This window comes from Mizuhopecten yessoensis, unplaced genomic scaffold, assembly GCF_002113885.1.
Source record: "Mizuhopecten yessoensis strain PY_sf001 unplaced genomic scaffold, ASM211388v2 scaffold10569, whole genome shotgun sequence".
Lineage (NCBI taxonomy): Eukaryota > Metazoa > Mollusca > Bivalvia > Pectinida > Pectinidae > Mizuhopecten > Mizuhopecten yessoensis.
Genome location: NW_018408612.1, coordinates 12,263 through 35,363, shown reverse-complemented (window position 1 = coordinate 35,363; position 23,101 = coordinate 12,263). Strand labels below are relative to the sequence as shown.

The 23,101-nt window shown below is 37.8% G+C and overlaps 2 protein-coding genes across 13 annotated transcripts in view; one reads left to right on the top strand and one right to left on the bottom strand.

Moving 5' to 3' along the window:
• The window catches only part of LOC110461125 (endonuclease 8-like 3), a 31,186-nt gene extending 29,813 nt beyond the window's left edge, over positions 1 to 1,373 (bottom strand). The window contains exon 1 of one of the 2 annotated variants that reach the window (XM_021514433.1): positions 1,161 to 1,373. In XM_021514433.1, coding sequence (XP_021370108.1) covers positions 1,161 to 1,259 — 99 coding nt within the window. In that variant the 5' untranslated portion in view covers positions 1,260 to 1,373. The remainder of the gene's footprint in view (positions 1 to 1,160) is intronic. The other variant, XM_021514434.1, reaches the window with a different exon arrangement.
• Positions 1,374 to 9,213: 7,840 nt separating this feature from the next.
• The window catches only part of LOC110461126 (N-acetylglucosamine-6-phosphate deacetylase-like), a 25,028-nt gene continuing 11,140 nt past the window's right edge, over positions 9,214 to 23,101 (top strand). For 2 of the 11 annotated variants that reach the window (XM_021514439.1, XM_021514436.1), the window contains exons 1-6: positions 9,238 to 9,267; positions 9,737 to 11,349; positions 13,952 to 14,091; positions 15,296 to 15,350; positions 18,206 to 18,415; positions 20,479 to 20,567. In XM_021514439.1, coding sequence (XP_021370114.1) covers positions 11,142 to 11,349; positions 13,952 to 14,091; positions 15,296 to 15,350; positions 18,206 to 18,415; positions 20,479 to 20,567 — 702 coding nt within the window. In that variant the 5' untranslated portion in view covers positions 9,238 to 9,267; positions 9,737 to 11,141. Of the gene's footprint in view, positions 9,268 to 9,736; positions 11,350 to 13,951; positions 14,092 to 15,295; positions 15,351 to 18,205; positions 18,416 to 20,478; positions 20,568 to 23,101 lie in introns of those variants that run through there. The other 9 variants (XM_021514437.1, XM_021514444.1, XM_021514438.1 and 6 more) reach the window with 9 other exon arrangements.

Here is a 23,101-nt window from a genome sequence, read left to right as displayed (position 1 = left end):
ACCCTTTTTGGCCCCGCCCCTCAGGCCCCTGGGGGCTTGGGACTAAACCGGCCACTATTTTTGTTGACCTTTGTCCATGGAAGGTCCCGGCAAAATTTCATTGAAATTGGTTCAGGGGTTTTGGAGAAGAAGATTTTTGAAATTTTAGTCAATTTGACCCTTTTTGGCCCCGCCCCTGGGGGCTTGGGACTAAACCAGCCCATATTTTTGTTGACCTTTGTCCATGGAAGGTCCCTGCAAAATTTCATTGAAATTGGTTCAGGGTTTTTGGAGAAGAAGTCGAAATGTAAATTGTTTACGGACGCACGACGGACGACGACGGACAAAAGGCGATCGCAATAGGGCACTTGAGACTTTGTCTCAGGTGACCTAAAAAGTTGACGCCGGACGACGCACCATGCCATAAGCTCACTTGGAAGGGCCAGGTGAGCTAAAAATCAGTATAAGACCAACATTAGGGGACACGCTTTTGAAAATAGAATTGTAAAGATTTGGAATCAACTCCGTACAATTGTGGTAGATTACCCAACCTTAAATAAACATTGGGTCAATCATCCAATCAAGTTTTTACCATCGTGCTTCGTACTAATATGCAATATAAGTTGTATACGCTTTCTGACTCCTCTGCGCAACCTGTGAACAACTATGAAGAAGCGTCAACAAAATCACATTGTTTACGAAGACGTCAACCACCATGAACCATATTTTTAATATTAATTCTGTGGTGTAATTATATACCATATTTATGACATGGCCCTATGACCAGACAGGGGTTAGTTACAAATGTCTGAAATACACATATATGCTGATATGGGTCAGTACAGCACACATAAACATACACTGTTGTAACGAACCCCTATGATTCAGGTACGTGATAAACATTTATATTTTAAAAAATATTGTGAGTATATAATTTTATATTTAAAAAAAAAAAAAAAAAAAAACGAGAATTGTTTCATTGTGCGACAGCTGATTAGCAGTTATTTAGTGGTATATTAATATTCAATAGAAACGTTAACCAAACTAGGACCGATAATCTTTTGCTTGAGAAAATGAAAACAAATAAATAAACGAACAAACGTTTTATAAAATAATATGTTTAGACTTGGTTTTGCAAAGGAACTGCTTCTTCAAGTGAATTTTAGTGCAATCTATGTTACCCTGTCAACAGCATTTCCGCGGACAACTCTGACCGACTGACCGAGAATCTTTCCTTTGATCTTTTCGCCCTTGATCTTGCATCCTGGCCCCTCGACCATGCTTGCATCAAACTTATACAATGATTATGAGATTTTCACATGTATAAATTTACCGCCATATTACGAAGAACGTACGAAAGTCACTTCCGTGTTTACATCACAGCTCCACTGATTGGGTTGGTCAATCGGGAACTGTCGGCACTTTCCGTAAAAAATCACCCAAATGATTCACTCGAAAACGCAAAATAAATAGAACGCTGAAAAAATCAAAAACGAACTTTACACACCGAAATAATGTATCCATTAGAGCAAATTGTTACGGCTTGATACTCAGTGTCTTAAAAATCTAAATGGCGTTCGTTTGTTTCATAGTTGTTTCCGGCTACCATTGCGCAACGTAGGAATTACAGACGATTCGCCCCAAAACCGTTGTCAATGTTTTGATGTGTTAATGCGTTTAGGTTATGACGCAAATTTCAATTTTTTGTCCATGTTACACGAAGCTTTTACTTTTCAACATATCCATTTTAAGCATTCCTAATTTAATATAGAACGGACATTTTGCGTTTATTTTATTATCTCTGTGATATGGGTGGCGGTTCGGGCCAAAAACGATATACAGTAACGCGTTAAAAAAGTGACTTTATATTAAAAAACAGACAATAACCCATTTCCACATGATATGTTTCTTCTAAGTAAAGTGGAAATAGGTTATTGTCTGGTTATTTTTTTTCAATATTAATAAACAAATCTTCATTCAATTGGAATAAAATATGACAGTTTTGATACATAAATAAATTTTCCAGAGCCTTAAAAGTGGTGTCAGAACGCAATTTAGAACTTTTATAATTGATTTTCAGGAAATGCCCTTTTTTTTGGGAACTTCAAAAAGTCATAATTCTTTTTTATTTATTTTCCGATTTCCTTAAATGCCTTCGTTAGGTAAATACAAACACCTATGAACCCATTGCTACTTCACTACAAAGTTTGGTTAAAATTTGTTTATTGACTGTTGAAAATTACATTTAAAACAAAAGTTAACGGAAAAGATGACGGACATATGCATTACACCATAGAATAAGATCAAATGTCCAAATGACCGTTACTAATGGATAAAATCAGCACCAATCTAATCTTCATTTTTTCCACAGAATTCTTTGTCTAGAAAGAGACAAGGCTGTTGGCAATTTAATCGCCGAGGAGGATGCAGATTATTTCTGATTTCTAATTTTGAAAGACATGTCTTCTGATGTGGAAAAACAGCTCGGATGATTTCATACTTGGAAATAATTTTAAAATATAAAGTTATGTTTAATAATTATAATTAGTTCCATACTAGGTTTTTGTTTTAAACATATTGTATTGCCTTTTTTTTTACATAGCAATGGAATTGGGCACAAGTTTTACAACTTATATCAAGCCCTTTCCCTGTACAATAATATTTTTTTAACAAAATTTCATGATGGCAGAACTACGTAAATAAGCTATGTATTATAAATTAACTAATCAGTGACATACATACACCCACACATTCACGCACCGAACCACACACATGCGCACAAATATAAACATGCACATGTAGATAAAGGAAGAGAGAGAGATAGGGGGATGGTGAGAAGAGAGGGAAGAAGGGGTTAGAGGGTCAGATTTTTTAAGAGTACTAGATATGTACTGCAACAAGACTGTAAATTTAAGAAAATATATATCAGACCACGTGGTTGTTCCTTCTCCATGCGAACGGACTAGTTATACTATTCGCTGTTCACAACTTTCTTCTGATCAATGTTCATCACATCCCGTGCTATTATATCTTCCTCCTGTTCACTCCGTTCTTGCTGGTATTTCCGTTTCAACTAGTCCGTCCCCACAGAGAAGTCTTGTATATATTGCTGAGTATTCATGAATATAATTTTGTTTTCTTGTTCCGAAATTGTTATATCTCCAAAAAGAAGTAGATTCAATGTAAAGGGGATGTATACATTCAGTTCACGATAAAGTTTAATTCTCTGTTCAACATAATTATCACAGTTAAAAAAGAAATGAAAGGTGTCTTCAATAGGGTAACCACACATACAACGTTGGTCATCAACCAGGTTAACTCGGAATAGATCGTTTTTCAAAGTGCTAGAACGGTTTCTTAGTTTTGTATGTAGGATGTTATTTTTTCTATCACCGTAGAAAAAGTAATTGGGTACATGGGGCAAATGTTTGTCTCTAATGGCATTTTTAAACGATGAAAAAGAGGAGATATGCCTAATACTTCAAGTTAACTGATTCCAGAGTCTAATAGTAGAAGGAGAGTAAGACATGTTATAACTCTAGTCTGTTGTTAGGCAGGTTGTAGTTTTCGGCGTTTCTAAGATTATATCGAGCATTTTCGACAAGAGGAGGTAGTAGAGTGTTTTGATAATTAGGAGTAATATTATGATGAATTTTATAAAATAATTGAAGTTTCCGCCGGGACCTCCGGTGGGCTAGGGATTCCCATCCCGTTTCAGTATATATAGATTGTCTACTAGCATACGAAGGTAAACCGGTGACAATACGTCCTGCCTCTAATTGTAACTTTTCTAACTTGTCTGTATCAGTAAGAGTACAACCATCCTAAACTTCACAGCAATATTCTAGAATAGGAAGTATAAACGATATATATATCTTATTTAATGTACGGCGGTTTAGATTATATTTCAATTTACGGAGAACACCTAATTGCTTGACTACTTTTTTACAAATATTGTCAATATGATAGCTCCACTTACAGTTAGCATCAATGAATACTCCCAGATGTTTATGGTTATCAACAAAGTCTATACTGATATTATCAAAATCTATTTCAATCAGGTGATCTAGTTCTATATTAGAAATAAGTAAAGCCTCTGTTTTTGCAGGATTAAAACTAGCTAACCATTTATCAGGNCTGAACCCTGAGGTACTCCTGTATTAGTTGTCTTAACAGAGGATTTACTGTTTCCAAAAAATACTTGTTGAGATCTATTTGTAATATAATCAATTAACCATTCCAATAACTTACCCGATATTCCATAGCTAGCTATTTTCACCCCCAGCCCCCTGTGCCACACTCGATCGAGTGCCTTAGAAATATCACAAAAGACTAAACAGGTGGGTTGCTTTTTTTCAAGATTGTCGCACAAGTTGTGGTATATTTCTATAAGCTGGTGTACGGTAGAATGACCTGGTTGAAAATCTGACTGATACTTATATATAAGAGAATTCTCTAAAAGGTAGTTATGTAAATGTTTAGCAACTAATCTTACAAAAACCTTACCAATAGTACTTAGCAATGCAATAGGTCTATAATTCGAGGGGTCTTGTTTATCTCCTTTTTTAAAAATTGGCATCACTAGAGCAAGCTTCCATTGCCTGGGGAAATATCAAGTCTCCAAAGAAGAACGAAAGATTAAAGATAGTGGATAAGCAACTGAATTAGCAGTGTTCTTTAACATATTATGACTAATTGTATCATTTCCTACAGCTTTACCAATTTTTGAGTATGTCAATAATGTCATTAATATTAAAGGGTATGTCTGAGATAGTCGAGTCTGTTCTGGATTCTATAACAGGTACGTCTGTGTCAGTATCGTCGATAGTAGAAATAGAAGCAAAGTAGTCATTAGTATGTTAGTCTTTATGTCGTCATCCATTTCTATGTTTCCAGTCGCACTCCGTAATGGCGGTATACTACCAGACGTTTGAGATGATTTTATTAATCTGCGGACAAGTTTCCAAAAATTTCTGGGATTTGTATCACTAAAAGTGTTTAAAAGACCGTTAATGTCCATACTAGGTGTAAAATACTCTTAATTCCTCCCCAAATCAATTCTCATCTCTACTACGTTCTTCCCTAGCCACTTTCTTTGCTATCCCAAAAACAGGAAACTTGAAAACACGAAAACGTCGCATACAAACACTAGTAATCGAATCGGCCGACAGGGACGAATGTCATTTGGCACAGCATTTTAGATGTACATGTGCAGTGTGTGTGCTGCAACTTTCACATGCATAATATTAGCATTAATATGAACATGAAAAGGCACGAGTAGTCAATTATTCCGAAGCAACTATAATCCAACCGGTAATTATGTGCCGTCAATCCGATCGTGTGTAGACACAAGAGGTGTATGGGCCTAAACGGCCACCTGAGGGAATTGGTAATGCCTAATAAAATCCAAGGCGACTACATTGCATATTGGGCCCGCCTGAAAAGTAAAACATCAGTATTCAGGACCTTATGAGGAACATTTGAAACACCCTTTCTTGTCAATGCAGCCGTTTTTATGAAGACATGCATTACATGTGCAATATACTCTATCTTTATCAGGAGAAATACTCAGAATCCCATTATTTTCCACCAATGTAGGTTCTTTCTCTTCATGCCTTTTCTGTCTCATTCTCCATGTCTGTACTAGTCCGTAAAACACTAATTATGTGTTGAATAGACTTCAAGCCCAACTTATTAATTACAATAAAAAGAACAACAAACTATCAATCATGTTAACGTTGAATAGAATCTTAACAATTTATGACAATGACTAGAAACATATATATATATATGACCTTCGACCATTTTTAAATACAAAAATATACCCTTACAACTAAACAGAAAATCCCTCTGGAAACGCTGCACTTCATAAATATTACATATAAATACTTATCGAGATCTGTGAAGGACAAATGGTGGATTTCCTACACGTATAGAACTAGTGGATACCTTACCACCTAATGTATGTTGGTAATCACCAGATTTCACACTTATATAATATACAATGCATGTTGTTCAACATCATCGTGAACCTGGCAACTTTAATACTTGTATGCAACATCATTCATTATCACAATGATACACACTTATCTGCTATCTGCTGTTCCTTCCTCTTTCTTATACATTATCATTCTCATTCCTTTAAGGACTCCAAACAATTTTTATGTTCCTTTTATGTGATAATTTTATGTTCATACAGGGATTGTTTAATGAAGAAACGAGAAAGCAAAAATGTCTTTTTAAAGTTCCCAAAAAATAGAACATTACCTGAAATTCAATTATAATATTATAAATTGCGTTCCGACACCACTTTCAAGGCTCTGGAAATTTTATTCATATGTCAAAAAAACTGTCATATTTTATTTAAATCAAATGAAGATTTGTTTATCAATATTGAAAAAAACACCAGACAACAACCCATTTCCACATTACTGAGAAGAAAAATATGACGTGGAAATGGGTTATTGTCTGGGTTTTTCAATATAATTTTGTTTTTTATTTATTTTAAATATCAAAAGCATCAACTATGAAACGATTTCTCTGATTGGCCAGTGCATTTACCATTTTTACGCGTTATATTCAAATATTCCGCGGTTCGCAGTAGAAGCGGGAATAACGTGGTCATTTCTAGTCGCCTACTCGGGACGGACGGTTCATTCTAAACTTAGGATGTATAGGGTGTGGGTTTTTTCTTAGGGTTGTTTAGGAGGTCTGTTATAAAAGAGTAGACAGCGGTCAAACTGTCACCTCATAGAAATCGGACTTGCAGGGAAATAATAGTTTTCCCACTTTTGGATACAGGTTTCCGGGGGATATCTCCGGTTTTTCCTGGGCGTGCAGGTTGATTGTCGTTTCGCGCAGTCAACGTCAGACTGCGGCGTAAACATTTTTCCCCGTCAGATGACGGCAAGCTTTTAACCAACCTTATATGTACGAGGGGTTATTTGTATATATGTATTTCGATTGCATTTTGGTTTTTGTCATGGATTATGTGTAATGTTGTGCATGTATATATACTGATTAAACGCCCACCGCCATGCGTCCTTACGGCGAGCTAGCGGCAAAATAGATATTTGCGTTGTGTTGTTATATGCCAGTCGCTAAGTGGAGCGAGACGTGAATTCTAACGCGTTAGAAGTGACTTTTAACGCGTTAAATGCACTAATAACGCGTTAAAAGTCAGTTTTAACGCGTTGCATGCACTTCTAACGCGATACCTTTTTAACGCGTAACTGTATATCGTTTTTGGCCCGAACCGCCACCCATACTGTGAAGAGGGGCAAGTTCATCCCATGATACTTGGGCAGGTATACGGCCCATGAAACATATGGAAAGTCGTGAAATTAGTGGGAAAATCTGACGTTGCATGCTTTATGGCGTCATAATATGCTAATTCCAATGTGGGCCGAACTTACCCGCGACTGTCTGTCCGAACTTGCCCCAAGACGGGATATGTTCGGCCATCCAATCGAATTGAATAGTTCTTCAAATACGGACGTGTAATTATACACCAGAAAGAATCAACGAATATAAAACTCATGTGAAAAGTAAAGAATTCCCAGTAGATGTTTTTACACTAACTAAACAGTTGCTAACGTTACAATTGTGGCAGGTACATAGTATGACCACGGACTTAGATAGCAATCTAATTCCGTGGTATTACGGTCGCCTTCTAGCTTCGAGCTAGAGGGAATTTTCCTTTAGGTCAGTGGTAGAGCGTCCGACTAGGAACCAGGGATCGTGGATTCGAAACCCGCTAAAGCGAAATAATGCCAAACCGAAGTGAAAATAACGCCAAAGCTTAGAAATAAAATGGCGTCTTCTCTCCCTCCTTTCCGCCTTATTTTGTTATTCCGTTTTGTCGCTTTTTCGTCTTTTCGTCTTTTCGCTTTGGCGGCTTTCGTCCTTTTGGCGGGTTTTCGTTACGGCGGGGTTTCGTCCTATCGCTTTGGTTTTGTCATTATCGCGAACGTAGATCACATGAAAAGTTAAAAAAAACACCGGGCAGTATAGTTTAATCGTATACCCACATGTGTACGTGAACAACCAATTTATGTCTAGCGTCACTGTCAGGAATTAATTTTGGGTGTTGTTAAAAATGTAGTTTTTGGTTAAAATGTTGATGCTTGTGTCATGCCCTTCGTCTCCTGGTGATCATGTGTACAATAAACCACAGGTGAAACTACAGGTTTGTCTATCATTAAATAGACTCTACATTTGAAATAACACTTTACCTATAAACATCTTTTACCCAATTCCAACAATTGGTATAGTCGTCTCCCTACTGACAGGGTGATCACCTCACCGTGACATTAGAACAATAAGATTAGGTAGAGTCAGTCTGGTGAGCCTTGACCACTGACCTTACTGGAGACCCTACTACATGTAATAATAGACAATAGAGGGTTAATTCCCTATTGTTTAGAGTATAAGTAGTGGACTCTTTATTTCGGAAACACCCTGAGGCATATACAGATATCCAAACTGCTGGCAAGGGGAAGCCATAGAAAATCATAGTTCAAGCACGGACTTAGATAGACTTACCCTAATTCCGTGGTTCAAGGGATGGTTGATATTAGAAGGAAATCTCATATGAAATAGAGGAAAATCTTCAAAAACCTTGGTCCAGATAATTTTTGGACACTAAAAACGGGTGTTGCAACACCCCTTGGTGCGCCACTGTGGTACGGTTCATACTAGTCACGGAAAAGTACCAACCACAGGTGCTGGACACACTAATATGATGTGTATTATATATACACACATCACATTAGTGTGTCCAGCACCTGTGGTACCAACCTCAGAGAAACAATATATACGTATCTGCCAACCCGAATAAAAATGTTCCGGCCACCACTTTTGCAATTAATTTGTAAGGTGTGTTGATACAGCTGATATTATCTTAAAGAGTATACCATTGCCCTACCTAGAGTGGTCTGCGATTTATTGTATTTATTTGCACCTAGAGAGTTGAAAAACATTTCCATTGTCTTTCATAGTGGTTCGATTCCGGCCACCACTTTTACTTCTAATTTTAAATATTGCCTTGCAAAACTTATACCATTGTACAGGATATAGAATTATCTTTCATGTGCTAGTTTCCGAATAAAAATCCAATTTATATTTACGGTGATATGACATCCTAAATACAAAAAATCACCTAGTAACTTCACCCAAATGCATTTTTGGTTTTGTCGCCCCGTTGGTGCAAAATGAACCAATCAAAAGCTTCGACACAAACGTGAATCCGAGTGGCTGGTTTGGGGTAGGTGTGTGATGCTGCGAACAGTTAAGAAATCTATGATAATTGTTTACAATATTGCATTTTGTATTATTCTATTAAATCACAACATATATTACGATATCTTCATGATACTAGTTGACTAATAGTAAAAATTATGTAGGCATAAAGCTGAATGTAAAACATAGATCACAGCAAACAGTGCTTAACGTACCGTGTTAAGCTTACTATACAATTGGTCTGCATGGTCAGATTGATCGAGCGAGAATAATTTCGTCTAGCTGCCAAATTTACACGAGAAGTTGAAAACAGTGTTTATAAATTCCGTACTCTCACTTTTACTGTACTTTTATTTATAACGATAAAGCCTCTGTACAGTACGTATACATGTACCAGAGACGTAGGTAACACGTTTATGATTTAACGATTTACTACCCTATCAGGTGAATGTTCACGTGGACCAAGGTGTAATGCCTTGGTAGTCCTTACTTAACCTACTTGATAAATCTCTTACAGCTGATAAGATTTCCCGAGCTCAGACTGGAAGATTTGTCCAGGTAGACAACATATGTAAGTATGTATTTATAGGTACACATTCCTGTGGCACTCCATGTGATGCACTTGTGAAGACCCGCATGTCAATTCACATCTGACAGCTAATTTATCGCTTCATAGTAAGTAAATATTGTCATTTCCATCAATAGTTTTGGGCAGATTAATCTTATAATTACATATGATATATACATATATATAAATGACAAGAGTTTCTGAGTACTTCCCTGGTTTATTCAATTATTGTATTACATTTTCCCTGATGAACCTCTAAAAGGTGAAAGTACTAGAGATACAATGTATACCAAGAAACTTTTTTGTCATTTCATTTACTTTTAACCATCACAAGGTCTGTATAGGAACTGGACTGGGTTGATCGTTGGCACCAGGTAGCTCAATTGGTAGAGCGTCTGTCTAGAGTTAGGAGGGTCTAGAGTTAGGAGTGAGTTAGGAGTGTGTCTAGAGTCAGGAGTGAGTTAGGAGTGTGTTTAGAGTTAGGAGGGTCTAGAGTTAGGAGGGGTCTAGAGTTAGGAGGGTCTAGAGTTAGGAGGGTCCCGGGTTCAAACCACGGTATTTCCGTGCATTTTTCCATCTCCTGTAACATATATATATAATTGAGGTCAAAAAGGTTTCTTCAATTATCTCTTAAATAAGGCAATAGTTTTTATCTGTTTACAGAATATTTGTTACAAAGGCAGCACTGGTCAGACTGTAAAAGAGCTTTCAGTATCAAAGTAAAAATAAACAAACTAAGAAATATAATGCATTAAAATCTAAGGAAGAAAGGGATGTCCAGATAAGGATACTTAAGTAGAGGAAATTGTTACATTGTTGATAGCTGGCTGGTTCGGGGCCACGGACAGCAAGCTGTGTTTGATTCCTGTAGATGCCAGGACGTATGTTATTGGTGCTCCAGGCTATTCCATACCCGGGCGGCCTTAAAATGAATTGACATCTTTCCATACCTTGTGTTTCTAGCCCTTGGTACAGAAAAGGTTTTTTGTTTCTTAAAATTATATAAGACATTATTTTTCTCAACAAGGTCACTGAATATTTCTCCTTAAGCCACTTTCAAATGTTGGTGAGTGCCATTAGATGTACTAAGATTGGGATCTTAAAGTGTTAGCAAGTCTCCACAGGAAAATTAGGAGTTCAGGACTGTCACTAATACTGATAACATGTGAGAACTACTAATTCCGTAGGTCTCCTGTATTACCTGTAAGTTTTATAGAGTAATTATATATATACGACAGCAGTCAGATCAGTGTTGATAGCCACAATTCTATCTAAAAAGAGAAGTAAGGGGGACAGATGTGACACCATTGTATCAGTGTAATATACACTTGACAGATATTTCAGACTGAACACGATGCCGTCCCAGCATGAACCTGTGTACCAATTTACAAACTGCCGCCTGTTACGTAATCACCAGCTGATTGCTGATGATCTCTGGGTAAGGGCTGGAAAAATTATCAACCCTGAGAAACTGTTTTTTGATGAGAAAGCTGCAGCTGATAAACAGATTGACTGTGGTGGTGTTATTATCTCCCCTGGATTGATTGACGTACAGATCAATGGTAAGATTTGATATAGTAATTCTGAACATGTTTATTTTTTTAAAGTCCAACCCATTTTTTGTTTTTTAACATACCTGATCTGAAGACCAAGGTGAGCTTATGCCATACTGCAGCATCTGTCATCTGTTTGTCAACAATTTCTTCAAACAAACTCTTTTCCTTAACCACTCTTTGGAATTTACCGATAACCAAATTTGACTGGAAGCATCCCTAGGTGAGGGCTAAAAATCAGATAATTCGGTCATATTGCTTTAAGCAACTTCTTCTCTGGAACTAAGAGATTGATATCACCCATATGTGGTTCAAAGCATTCTCAGATAGTTGGGATTCAAAAGTGTACACAAAGAAGGGCTGATCCTCCTGGAGGCTGAGGCCATATTGCTTTAAGTGACCTTAGGAACAAAGTGATGGATATCTGCCATATCACTTTGGTACCAATCAAAATAATCGATGACGGATATTCACAAAAATGATAATTCAGGAAAAGAGATATTTTATCCAAATCGATATTATTCTAACTTACATATATAGATATTTGAGTAAGAATAATAATGCTTATAGTTAAATCATTAAAATGCATTCTAGTACATGACAATTATTAGCTCACCTGCCCGAAGGACAAGAGAGCTTATGTCATGGTGCGGGGTCCGTGTTCGGCCGGCCGTCTGTCCGGCGTCAACTTTTTACTTTAAACAACTTCTTTTCAGTAACCACAAGGCCTAGGATGATGATATTTGGCCAGTAGCATGCTGGGATGAAGGGCTACCAAGTTTATTCAAATAAATGACCTTCACCTATTTTCAAGGTCACAGGGGTCAAATATGTTAAAATCTTCAAACGACTTCTTCTCAATAACCAAAAGGCCACGGTTACTGATATTGGGCCTGTAGCATGCTGAGATGAAGGGCTACTAAGTTTGTTCAAATGAATGACCTTGACCCACTTTCAAGGTCACAGGGGTCAAATGTTGTTAAATCTTCAAACCACTTCTTCTCAATAACCAAAAGGCCCAGGGGACTGAAATTGGGCCTGTAGCATGCTGGGATGAAGGACTACCAAGTTTGTTCAAATGAATGACCTTGACCCACTTTCAACCCTTGTTCTACATTCAAGGTCACAGGCATCATATGTTTAAATCTTTTAATAGGTTCTTCTGAATCAAACACTGATATTCTGCCTGTAGCTGTATTTTAGTCCACTTTTACGATTACAAGTGTAAGATTAATACCAGGTTAGCGATGCAGGCCCATTGGGCCTCTTGTTGAAATTCCCCATACTACTCGTCTCGCTCTGTCCACTGTGAACATGTCCGCTGTCAAATGTCTATGATGAATGACTTACGCACCAAACTTACACAAAGACACTGACCATATAAAACCAAAACGAGGCACTTGCATACACACTCTTACCTTACACCTACCAGGTACATACATACCACAGGTAACATACATCACGTGACACGGANTCTTACCTTACACCTACCAGGTACATACATACCACAGGTAACATACATCACGTGACACGGACAGTACAGGTACACAGACATACACAATCTTACCTTACACCTACCAGGTACGTACATACCACAGGTATCATACATCACGTGACACAGACAGTACAGGTACACAAACATACACACTCTTACCTTACACCTACCAGGTACATACATACCACAGGTAACATACATCACATGACACGGACAGTACAGGTACACGGACATACACAATCTTACCTTGCACCTACCAGGTACATACATACCACAGGTAACATACATCACGTGACATTGACAGTACAGGTACGTACATACGACAGGTAACATACATCACGTGACACGGACAGTACGGGTACACGGGCATACAAACTCATACCTTGCACCTACCAGGTACATACATACCCCAGGTTACATACATCACGTGACACGGACAGTACAGGTACACAGACACACACACTCTTACCTTACACCTACCAGGTACATACATACCACAGGAAACATACATCACGTGACACGGACAGTACAGGTACACGGACATACACAATCTTACCTTGCACCTACCAGGTACATACCTACCACAGGTAACATACATCACGTGACATGGACAGTACAGGTACACAGACACACACACTCTTACCTTACACCTACCAGGTACATACACCCCACAGGTAACATACATCACGTGACACGGACAGTACAGATACATAGACATACACACTTTAACCTTACACCTACCAGGTACATACATACCACAGGTAACATACATCACGTGACACGGACAGTACAGGTACATAGACATACACACTCTAACCTTACACCTACCAGGTACATACATACCACAGGTAACATACATCACGTGACACGGACAGTACAGGTACACAGACATACACAGCACATTGATGATAAAGTACAAATTCTAGGACTCGCAATGCTATGCATAATTAAAAATTAAAATAACAGAGACATTATATTGTGTATTGCAAATATTATCACGGCTACATTGTGAAACATTTACGTTACCATGTTCTGTGTCCTGGTTTTCTGACATTCTGTGGTAACTCTGTGAGCAATATTATCACTGTGTAATTTCCCATTAAAATATCTCATCAGGGGCCTTTGGTGTGGACTTCTCTTCAGATGTGACTGATGTTGAGAAGGGTGTAGAAAAGGTTGCGAAAGGCCTGCTGGAACACGGGGTCACCTCCTTCTGTCCAACCCTGGTCACATGCTCTCAACAAACATATTCACAGGTTAGAATAAATACTGCTTTTTAAAACTGGAAACCTTAACTTTAAATCATGATTTTAGCCCTGAAAATGTATTAATTACATAATTTCCAATTTCAATTTTACACCACTTATTATGTTGTCAAATAATAAAAAGAAATTATGTTGAGCAATTATTGTGTCTAGCATAATAACACAAGAAACAGAAATAAATACTGAAAAAACATGGAAAAATGCTAGCTTTCATCCATTTGAAATGAAACATGGGATTTGATCTGTCATTTAAAATAATAACCATCCCCAAGTTTCTTGTTTGAATATGAAGTCCAGATAAGTAATGATGTACTTGGCCCTGCCTGACCCCATCATGTGAGTAAATGTAATGATGTACTTGGTCCTGCCTGACCCCAACATGTGAGTAAATGTAATGATGTACTTGGTCCTGCCTGACCCCAATATGTGAGTAAATGTAATGATGTACTTGGCCTTGCCTGACCCAAACATATGAGTAAATGTAATGATGTACTTGGCCCTGCCTGACCCCAACATGTGAGTAATTGTAATGATGTACTTTGCCCTGCCTGACCCCAACATGTGAGTAAATGTAATAATGTACTTGGGCCTGCCTGACCCCAACATGTGAGTAAATGTAATAATGTTCTTGGCCCTGCCTGACCCCAACATGTGAGTAAAAGTAATGATGTACTTGGCCCTGCCTGACCCCAACAAGTGAGTAAATGTAATGATGTACTTGGCCCTGCCTGACCCCAACATGTGAGTAAATTGATTATTAACAACATCAATAGCATGACTTACACCTCACTTTGAATAACACTGAAGCCCCTAATCTTTGGCAGGGTGATCTCAAAAGGACCTCCACAAGTAGCTTAAATGATTGTTTTTTGGTTATCTGTGTTTTGAGATTTGTGACATTATAATGTAATAATGATGTCACATGGACCCTGCTTTGTGGTGCCAGTATAACTATAATACATAATGTAGAAGTACTACCCTCAATCTCCAAACACAGTACACTTATTCCCTAGACGTAATTATTATACATCTCTATAAAACACAGTACGGTTATTCCCTAGACATAATTATTATACATCTCTATAAAATACAGTAACTAGTACATACGTCCAAGGAAATAGAAATGTTTTTCTAAACAAGTTATCTACTGTTGCCTTATATTGTTGAGCTCTTATTTTGTGTTATTTAACCACAGATTGTACCAAGGATAAAAAAAAGCAATGGTGGAAAAGGAGGGGCAGGCATTTTAGGTAATTATACAGTTCCATCAGACAATGGTCTCAATGCTGTGTGACATCACCAAGGATATATGGCATCATAAAGGCTTTGTAATCTCACCTAGGCTGTGTGGCATCACCAGGGTTTCATGGCATTCAGTAATGTTGTGTTACCAAGGCTGTGTGGCATCTCCAGGGTTTCATGGCATTCAGTACATCAGACAATGGTCTCAATGCTGTGTGACATCACCAAGGATATATGGCATCATAAAGGCTTTGTAATCTCGCCTAGGCTGTGTGGCATCCCCTAGGATATGTGGCACCAGAAAGGCTTTGTAATCTCACATAGGCTGTGTGGCATCACCAGGGTTTCATGGCATTCAGTAATGTTGTGTTACCAAGGCTGTGTGGCATCACCAGGGTTTCATGGCATTCAGTAATGTCATGTAACCAAGGCTGTGTGGCATCTCCAGGGTTTCATGGCATTCAGTAATGTTGTGTTACCAAGGCTGTGTGGCATCTCCAGGGTTTCATGGCATTCAGTACATCAGACAATGGTCTCAATGCTGTGTGACATCACCAAGGATATATGGCATCATAAAGGCTTTTTAATCTCACCCTGACTGTGTGGCATCACCAAGGATATATGGCATCATAAAGGCTTTTTAATCTCACCCTGACTGTGTGGCTTCACCAAGGATATATGGCATCATAAAGGCTTTGTAATCTCGCCTAGGCTGTGTGGCATCACCTCGGATATGTGGCACCATAAAGGCTTTTTAATCTCACCCTGACTGTGTGGCTTCACCAAGGAGATATGGCATCATGGAAGCTTTGTTATCTCACCTAGGCAGTTGGCATCACCAAGGATATGTGGCACCATAAAGGCTTTTTAATCTCATATATGCTGTGTGTCATCACCAATGATATGTGGCATCATAAAGGCTTTTAGATCACCAAAGATGCAAAGCATCATTATAGTTATGTCTTGTCACTTAGACTATGTGGCATCATAAAAGCTTTGAAACCTTCCCTTGGCTGTGTGGTAGCACCAAAGGTGTGTGACATTGTCAAAGTAGTTGTGTAACCAAGGCTGTGCTACATCATGAAGGCTGGTTGATGTCACTAAGGCTGCGTGGCATCACACTGATGCATACCATCATTAAGGTAGTGGCACATAACCAAGGATGTGAGACAACATAAAGGCTTTGTGACCTCTTTTTGTCTGTATGGCATCACCAAAGATGCCTTGCATCTTTAAAGTAGTGTAATGTTTCATTGGCCTTACATCATTTTGTTTTTGATGTCACCAAGACTATGTGGCATCATGATGTCATTGAGACCTCATGTATTATGTGTGGCATCAGAAAAGATACCTAGTATCATTTAAGTAGTGTCATGTGACCAAAGCTGTGTGACATCAAAGTTTATGACCTCACCCTGGCTGTATTGCATGGCAGTGTTAAAGTAGTGTTACTTTACAAAGGCTTTATGGTATCATAAATATTTTAAACCTTACCCTGGTTAAGTAATGTTACATTACCAAGGCTGTGTGGCATCACCAGGGTTTTATGGCATTTAGTAATGTCACGTTACCAAGGCTTGGTGGCATCACCAGGGTTTCATGGAATTCAGGAATGTCATGTTACCAAGGCTGTGTTGATTCATCAGGGTCTTGGCATTAAGTAATGTTACATTGCCAAGGCTGTGTGTCATCACCAGGGTTTCATGGCATTCAGTAATGTCATGTTACCAAGGCTGTGTGGCATCACCAGGGTTTCATGGCATTCAGTAATGTTGCATTACCAAGGCTGTTTTGCATCACCAGGGTTTCATGGCATTCAGTAATGTCATGTTACCAAGGCTGTGTCGCATCACCAGGGAGGGATTCTTTGCATTAAATTATTTCACGTTTTTAAGGCTGTGTGGCATCACCAGGGTTTCATGGCATTAAGTGATGTCAGGTTACCAAGGCTTTGTGGCATCACCAGGGTTTCATGGCATTCAGTAATGTCATGTTACCAAGGCTGTGTGGCATCACCAGGGTTTCATGGCATTAAAAATGTCATGTTACCAAGGCTTTGTGGCATTACCAGGGTTTCATGGCATTCAGTAATGTCATGTAACCAAGGCTGTGTGGCATCACCAGGGTTTCATGGCATTCGGTAATGTCATGTTACCAAGGTTTTGTGGCATTAATGTCATGTTACCAAGGCTGTGTGGCATCACCAGGGTTTCATGGCATTAAAAAATGTCATGTAACCAAGGCTGTGTGGCATCGCCAGGGTTTCATGGCATTCAGTAATGTCATGTTACCAAGGCTTTGTGGCATCATCAGGGTTTCATGGCATTAAGTAATGTCATGTTACCAAGGCTGTGTGGCATCACCAGGGTTTCATGGCATTCAGTAATGTTACATTAACAAGGCTTGGTGGCATCACCAGGGTTTCATGGAATTCAGGAATGTCATGTTACCAAGGCTGTGTTGATTCACCAGGGTTTCATGGCATTAAGTAATGTCATGTTACCAAGGCTGTGTCGCATCACCAGGGAGGGATTCTTTGCATTAAATTATTTCACGTTTCTAAGGCTGTGTGGTATCACCAGGGTTTCATGGCATTCAGTAATGTCAGGTTACCAAGGCTGTATGGCATCACCAGGGTTTCATGGCATTCAGTAATGTTACATTACCAAGGCTGTGGGGGCAATACCAACATTATAAAGGATAAAAGATAGGATCAGTTTTCTAGATTCAATTTCCATAAGATTTTGAAATACATGCTATTGGTTTTCTCAAAAGTAAATAAAGAACAAATAGACAGATATTTGAGATATTTTCTAAAGATCACAGTAAATATCTTCTAATTGCCTGATTTCATGTATTGTAGGTTTGCATCTTGAAGGGCCCTTCATCAGTCAGGAGAAGAAAGGTGCCCATAATGAAGCACTCATCAGAGAATTCACCAATGGATTTCCTGACCTGATGCAGATGTATGGTACACTGGACAACACAGCTATTGTGACCCTGGCCCCGGAGTTAGACAGGTCAGAAGAGGTCATCAAGGAGCTAGTCAGCAGAGGAATTATTGTATCTGTTGGTACTGTTGAAGTTTTTTGAAGAATTATTGAAGAATTTCTGTAAACACAATTTACAGTATCACATATCTGTACATTAAAAAACCTGTATATAGTGCTATGTGTCATATTATTAAGGGGGTTTACAACACATTGAGAGATATTAATATGTTTTACATTATTAAGGGGTTTTACAACACATTGAGAGATATTGCTATGTTCTATGTTATTTAGGGGGTTTAAAACACATTTAGAGATATTGCTACGTTTTACATTGTTAAGGGGTTTTACAACACATTGAGAGATATTGCTACGTTTTACATTATTAAGGGGGTTTACAACACATTGAGAGATATTGCTACATTCTATGTTATTTAGGAGGTTTACAACACATTGAGAGATATTGCTACGTTTTACATTAATAAGGGGGTTTTCAACACATTGAGAGATATTGCTACATTCTACGTTATTAAGGGGGTTTACAACACATTGAGAGATATTGCTACATTCTCGTTATTAAGGGGATTTACAACACATTGAGAGATATTGCTACATTCTACGTTATTAAGGGGATTTACAACACATTGAGAGATATTGCTATGTTTTACATTATTAAGGGGGTTTACAACACATTGAGAGATATTGCTGCATTCTTCGTTATTTAGGGGGTTTACAACACATTGAGAGATATTGCTACGTTCTACGTTATTTAAGGGGTTTAAAACACATTGAGAGATATTGCTACGTTTTACATTAAGGGGGTTTACAACACATTGAGAGATATTGCTACGTTCTACGTTATTTAGGGTGTTTACAACACATTGAGAGATATTGCTACATTTTACATTATTAAGGGGTTTTCCAACACATTGAGAGATATTGCTACATTCTACGTTACTAAGGGGATTTACAACACATTGAGAGATATTGCTATGTTTTACATTATTAAGGGGGTTACAACACATTGAGAGATATTGCTGCATTCTTCTTTATTTAGGGGGTTTACAACACATTGAGAGATATTGCTACGTTCTACATTATTAAGGGGTTTACAACACATTGAGAGATATTGCTACGTTCTACGTTATTTAAGGGGTTTAAAACACATTGAGAGATATTGCTACGTTTTACATTAAGGGGGTTTACAACACATTGAGAGATATTGCTACGTTCTACATTATTAAGGGGTTTACAACACATTGAGTGATATTGCTACATTCTACGTTATTTAAGGGGTTTACAACACATCGAGAGATATTGCTACGTTCTACATTATTAAGGGGTTTACAACACATTGAGAGATATTGCTACGTTCTACGTTATTTAAGGGGTTTACAACACATTGAGAGATATTGCTACATTTTACATTATTAAGGGGATTTACAACACATTGAGAGATATTGCTACATTCTACATTATTTAGGGGGTTTACAACACATTGAGAGATATTGCTACGTTCTACATTATTAAGGGGTTTACAACACATTGAGAGATATTGCTACGTTCTACGTTATTTAAGGGGTTTAAAACACATTGAGAGATATTGCTACGTTTTACATTAAGGGGGTTTACAATACATTGAGAGATATTGCTATGTTTTACATTATTAAGGGGTTTACAACACATTGAGAGATATTGCTACATTCTACGTTATTTAAGGGGTTTACAACACATTGAGAAAGGAGAATACAGGAATTGCAAGAGTGAGGAAATAAGTAAGCAGGAGGTGAGGAAGCAATTGAAAAATAGCAATTTATAGAGGTTTTCTTAAATAAATAAAGGGCATATAAAGGTTTAATTTTAAATAATTAAAGCACAATGTGTCAAACTTCGACCTTATGGTTAGAATCTTGAATATTAGGGTCGTAAAACAATCATTTTATGATTACAAAAAAAATTGTATCAACCACATGTCAAAATATTTTACGCGATACAATTTTCTTAAAGTTGATTATCTTAGTATAAATAGATGCCGGTTTACAATTTCATTTTATTACAGAAACAATTAAATTAACTGTTTTAATGTGTAGTTATTGTGTAATAGTTACAGTGAACAGATATGAATCATTGTTTTGTCATTGACTAGGTCACTCCATGTCGAACCTGATCCAGGGGGAGAAGGCCGTACACAGTGGTGCATCCTTCATCACACACCTGTTCAATGCAATGCTGCCGGTAAGATAAGCAAAGGTAGTGTTAAAGTTTAGATTTATAAACAGTGGATGTTAGTTAGGATACATCATCAGTTTACCAGTTTTAAATGTAAAAATATGGAGTTTTTTTTCAGTTTTAGCAGGGCAAAGTGAGCTTATGCCGTGGTGCGTCGTCCGTTGTCTAGCCGGCCGGCTGGGGTCAGTATTTTACTTTAAACGATTTCTTCTTAATAACCAGAAGGCCTAGGGTGATGTTATTTGGCCAGAAGCAAATTGGGATGAAGGGCTCGAAGTTTATTCAAATAAATGACCTTCACCTATTTTCAAGGTCACAGGGGTCAAATATGTTAAAAACTTTAAACAACTTTTTCTGAATTACTTAGAGGCCTAGGATAATGAAATTTGGCCAGTAATATGCTTGGATGAAGTGCTACCAAATTTGTTCAAATAAATGACCTTTACTTATATTCAAGGTCACATGGGTCAAATATGTTTAAAACCTTTAAACAACTTCTTCTGAATAACCAAGAAGCCTAGGATAATGAAATTTGGCCAGTAACATACTCGGATAAAGGGCTACCAAATTTGTTCAAATAAATGACTTTTACTTATGTTCAAGGTCACAATGGTCAAATATGTTTAAAACCTGTAAACAACTTCTTCTCAATGACCAAGAGGCCTAGGATGATGCTTTTTGGCAGGTAGCATGCTGTAATAGAGGGCTATCAAGTTTGTTAAAATGAATGACCTTGACTTATATTAAGGTCACCAGGGTTAAATATGTTTAAAACCTTTATACAACTTCTTCTGAATAACCAAGAGGCCTTTGACAATGAAATTTGGCTACCAAGTTTGTTCAAAAGAATGACCTTGACATATATTCAAGGTCACAGGGGTCAAATATGTTTAAAACCTTTAAACGACATCAAACCAACATGGAAGAAAATGAAACAATAGACAAACAATGGCTAGGAAGTGTTTAAAAAGACCAGTGGAAAAAAACTAGGGTTTAAAAAGTCAAAAACACGAAGAATGGATCAAACCAGGGACTTGGGCACTTCTTGACAACAGGAAAGAGCTAAAGAAAAAGATATGTCATACACATTCAGACAGACTAAAACAGAGATTGATGGGACAATACTCCAACTGTAACAAGGAAGTAAAGAAAGCCACTAGGAAAGACAGAAAAGACTTCATTGAAGGGATGGCACTAGAGGCTGAAAAGGCTGCTTAAGAACAATGAGTTGGTGATGTATATCAGATCACAAAGAAGTTCTGTGGCTGCAAAAGAAATACAAACATGCCAGTGAAAGACAAGGAAGGTAGATTAATAACATCTGAAAGAGAGCAAGCAAGTAGATAGAAAGAACATTTCAAAGAAGTATTAAATAGGCCAGAACCGGAAATAGCAGTAAATATAGCAAGTGCAGAACAAGATCTTGAGATAAACACAGAAATTCGATCTAAATCTGAGATAGAAAGAGCTGTAAAGAACCTTAAAAACAACAAAGCCCCTGGAAATGATAAGCTGTCATAAGCTGTCAGCAGAAATATTTATAAGTAGATCCAACCGCAACAGCAAACATTCTACATCCAGTATTTGAAAAGATTTGGCAATATTAGAAGGAAACATCATAAAAGTACCCAAGAAAGGAGATCTCACGAACTGCAACAACTGGAGAGGTATCCCCCTTTTACCAATTCCATGTGAAATATTTATAAAAATACTTATAGACAGGATTAAAGCGGCCATTGACAACAAACTAAGGAAAGAGCGGCTGTGACCCTATTTATGTACTAAGAAATATCATTGAACAGTGCACAGCATGGCAGAGACAACTTATAATTAACTTCGTAAATTTCGAAAAAGCGTTTGACAGTTTACACCGAGATAACTTATGGAAGATCTTACGAAACTATGGAATACCAACAAAAATAGTACAACTTATACAAATGTTTTATACAGACTTCACATGCACTGTAGGTACTTCACCAGACACAAGTTTTCATGTAAAATCCGGAGTTAGACAAGGCTGTGTCATGTCATCCCTTTTCGTTGTAATTGCCGTCGATTGGGTAATGAAATCAACCTTAAAACGTAACAACACAGGCATCAGATGGAATCTATTTACATACCTAGAGGACCTCGACTATCAGATGGAATCTATCTACATACCTAGATGACCTCGACTATCAGATGGAATCTATTTACATACCTAGATGACCTAGACTATCAGATGGAATCTATTTACATACCTAGAGGGCCTCGACTATCAGATGGAATCTATTTACATACCTAGAGGGCCTCGACTATCAGATGGAATCTATTTACATCCCTAGAGGACCTCGACTATCAGATGGAACCTATTTACATACCTACACGACCTCGACTATCAAATGGAATCTATTTACATACCTCGACGACCTCGACAATCCGATGGAATCTATTTACATACCTAGAGGACCTCGAGTATCAGATGGAACCTATTTACATACCTAGACGACCTCGACTATCAAATGGAATCTATTTACATACCTCGACGACCTCGACTATCC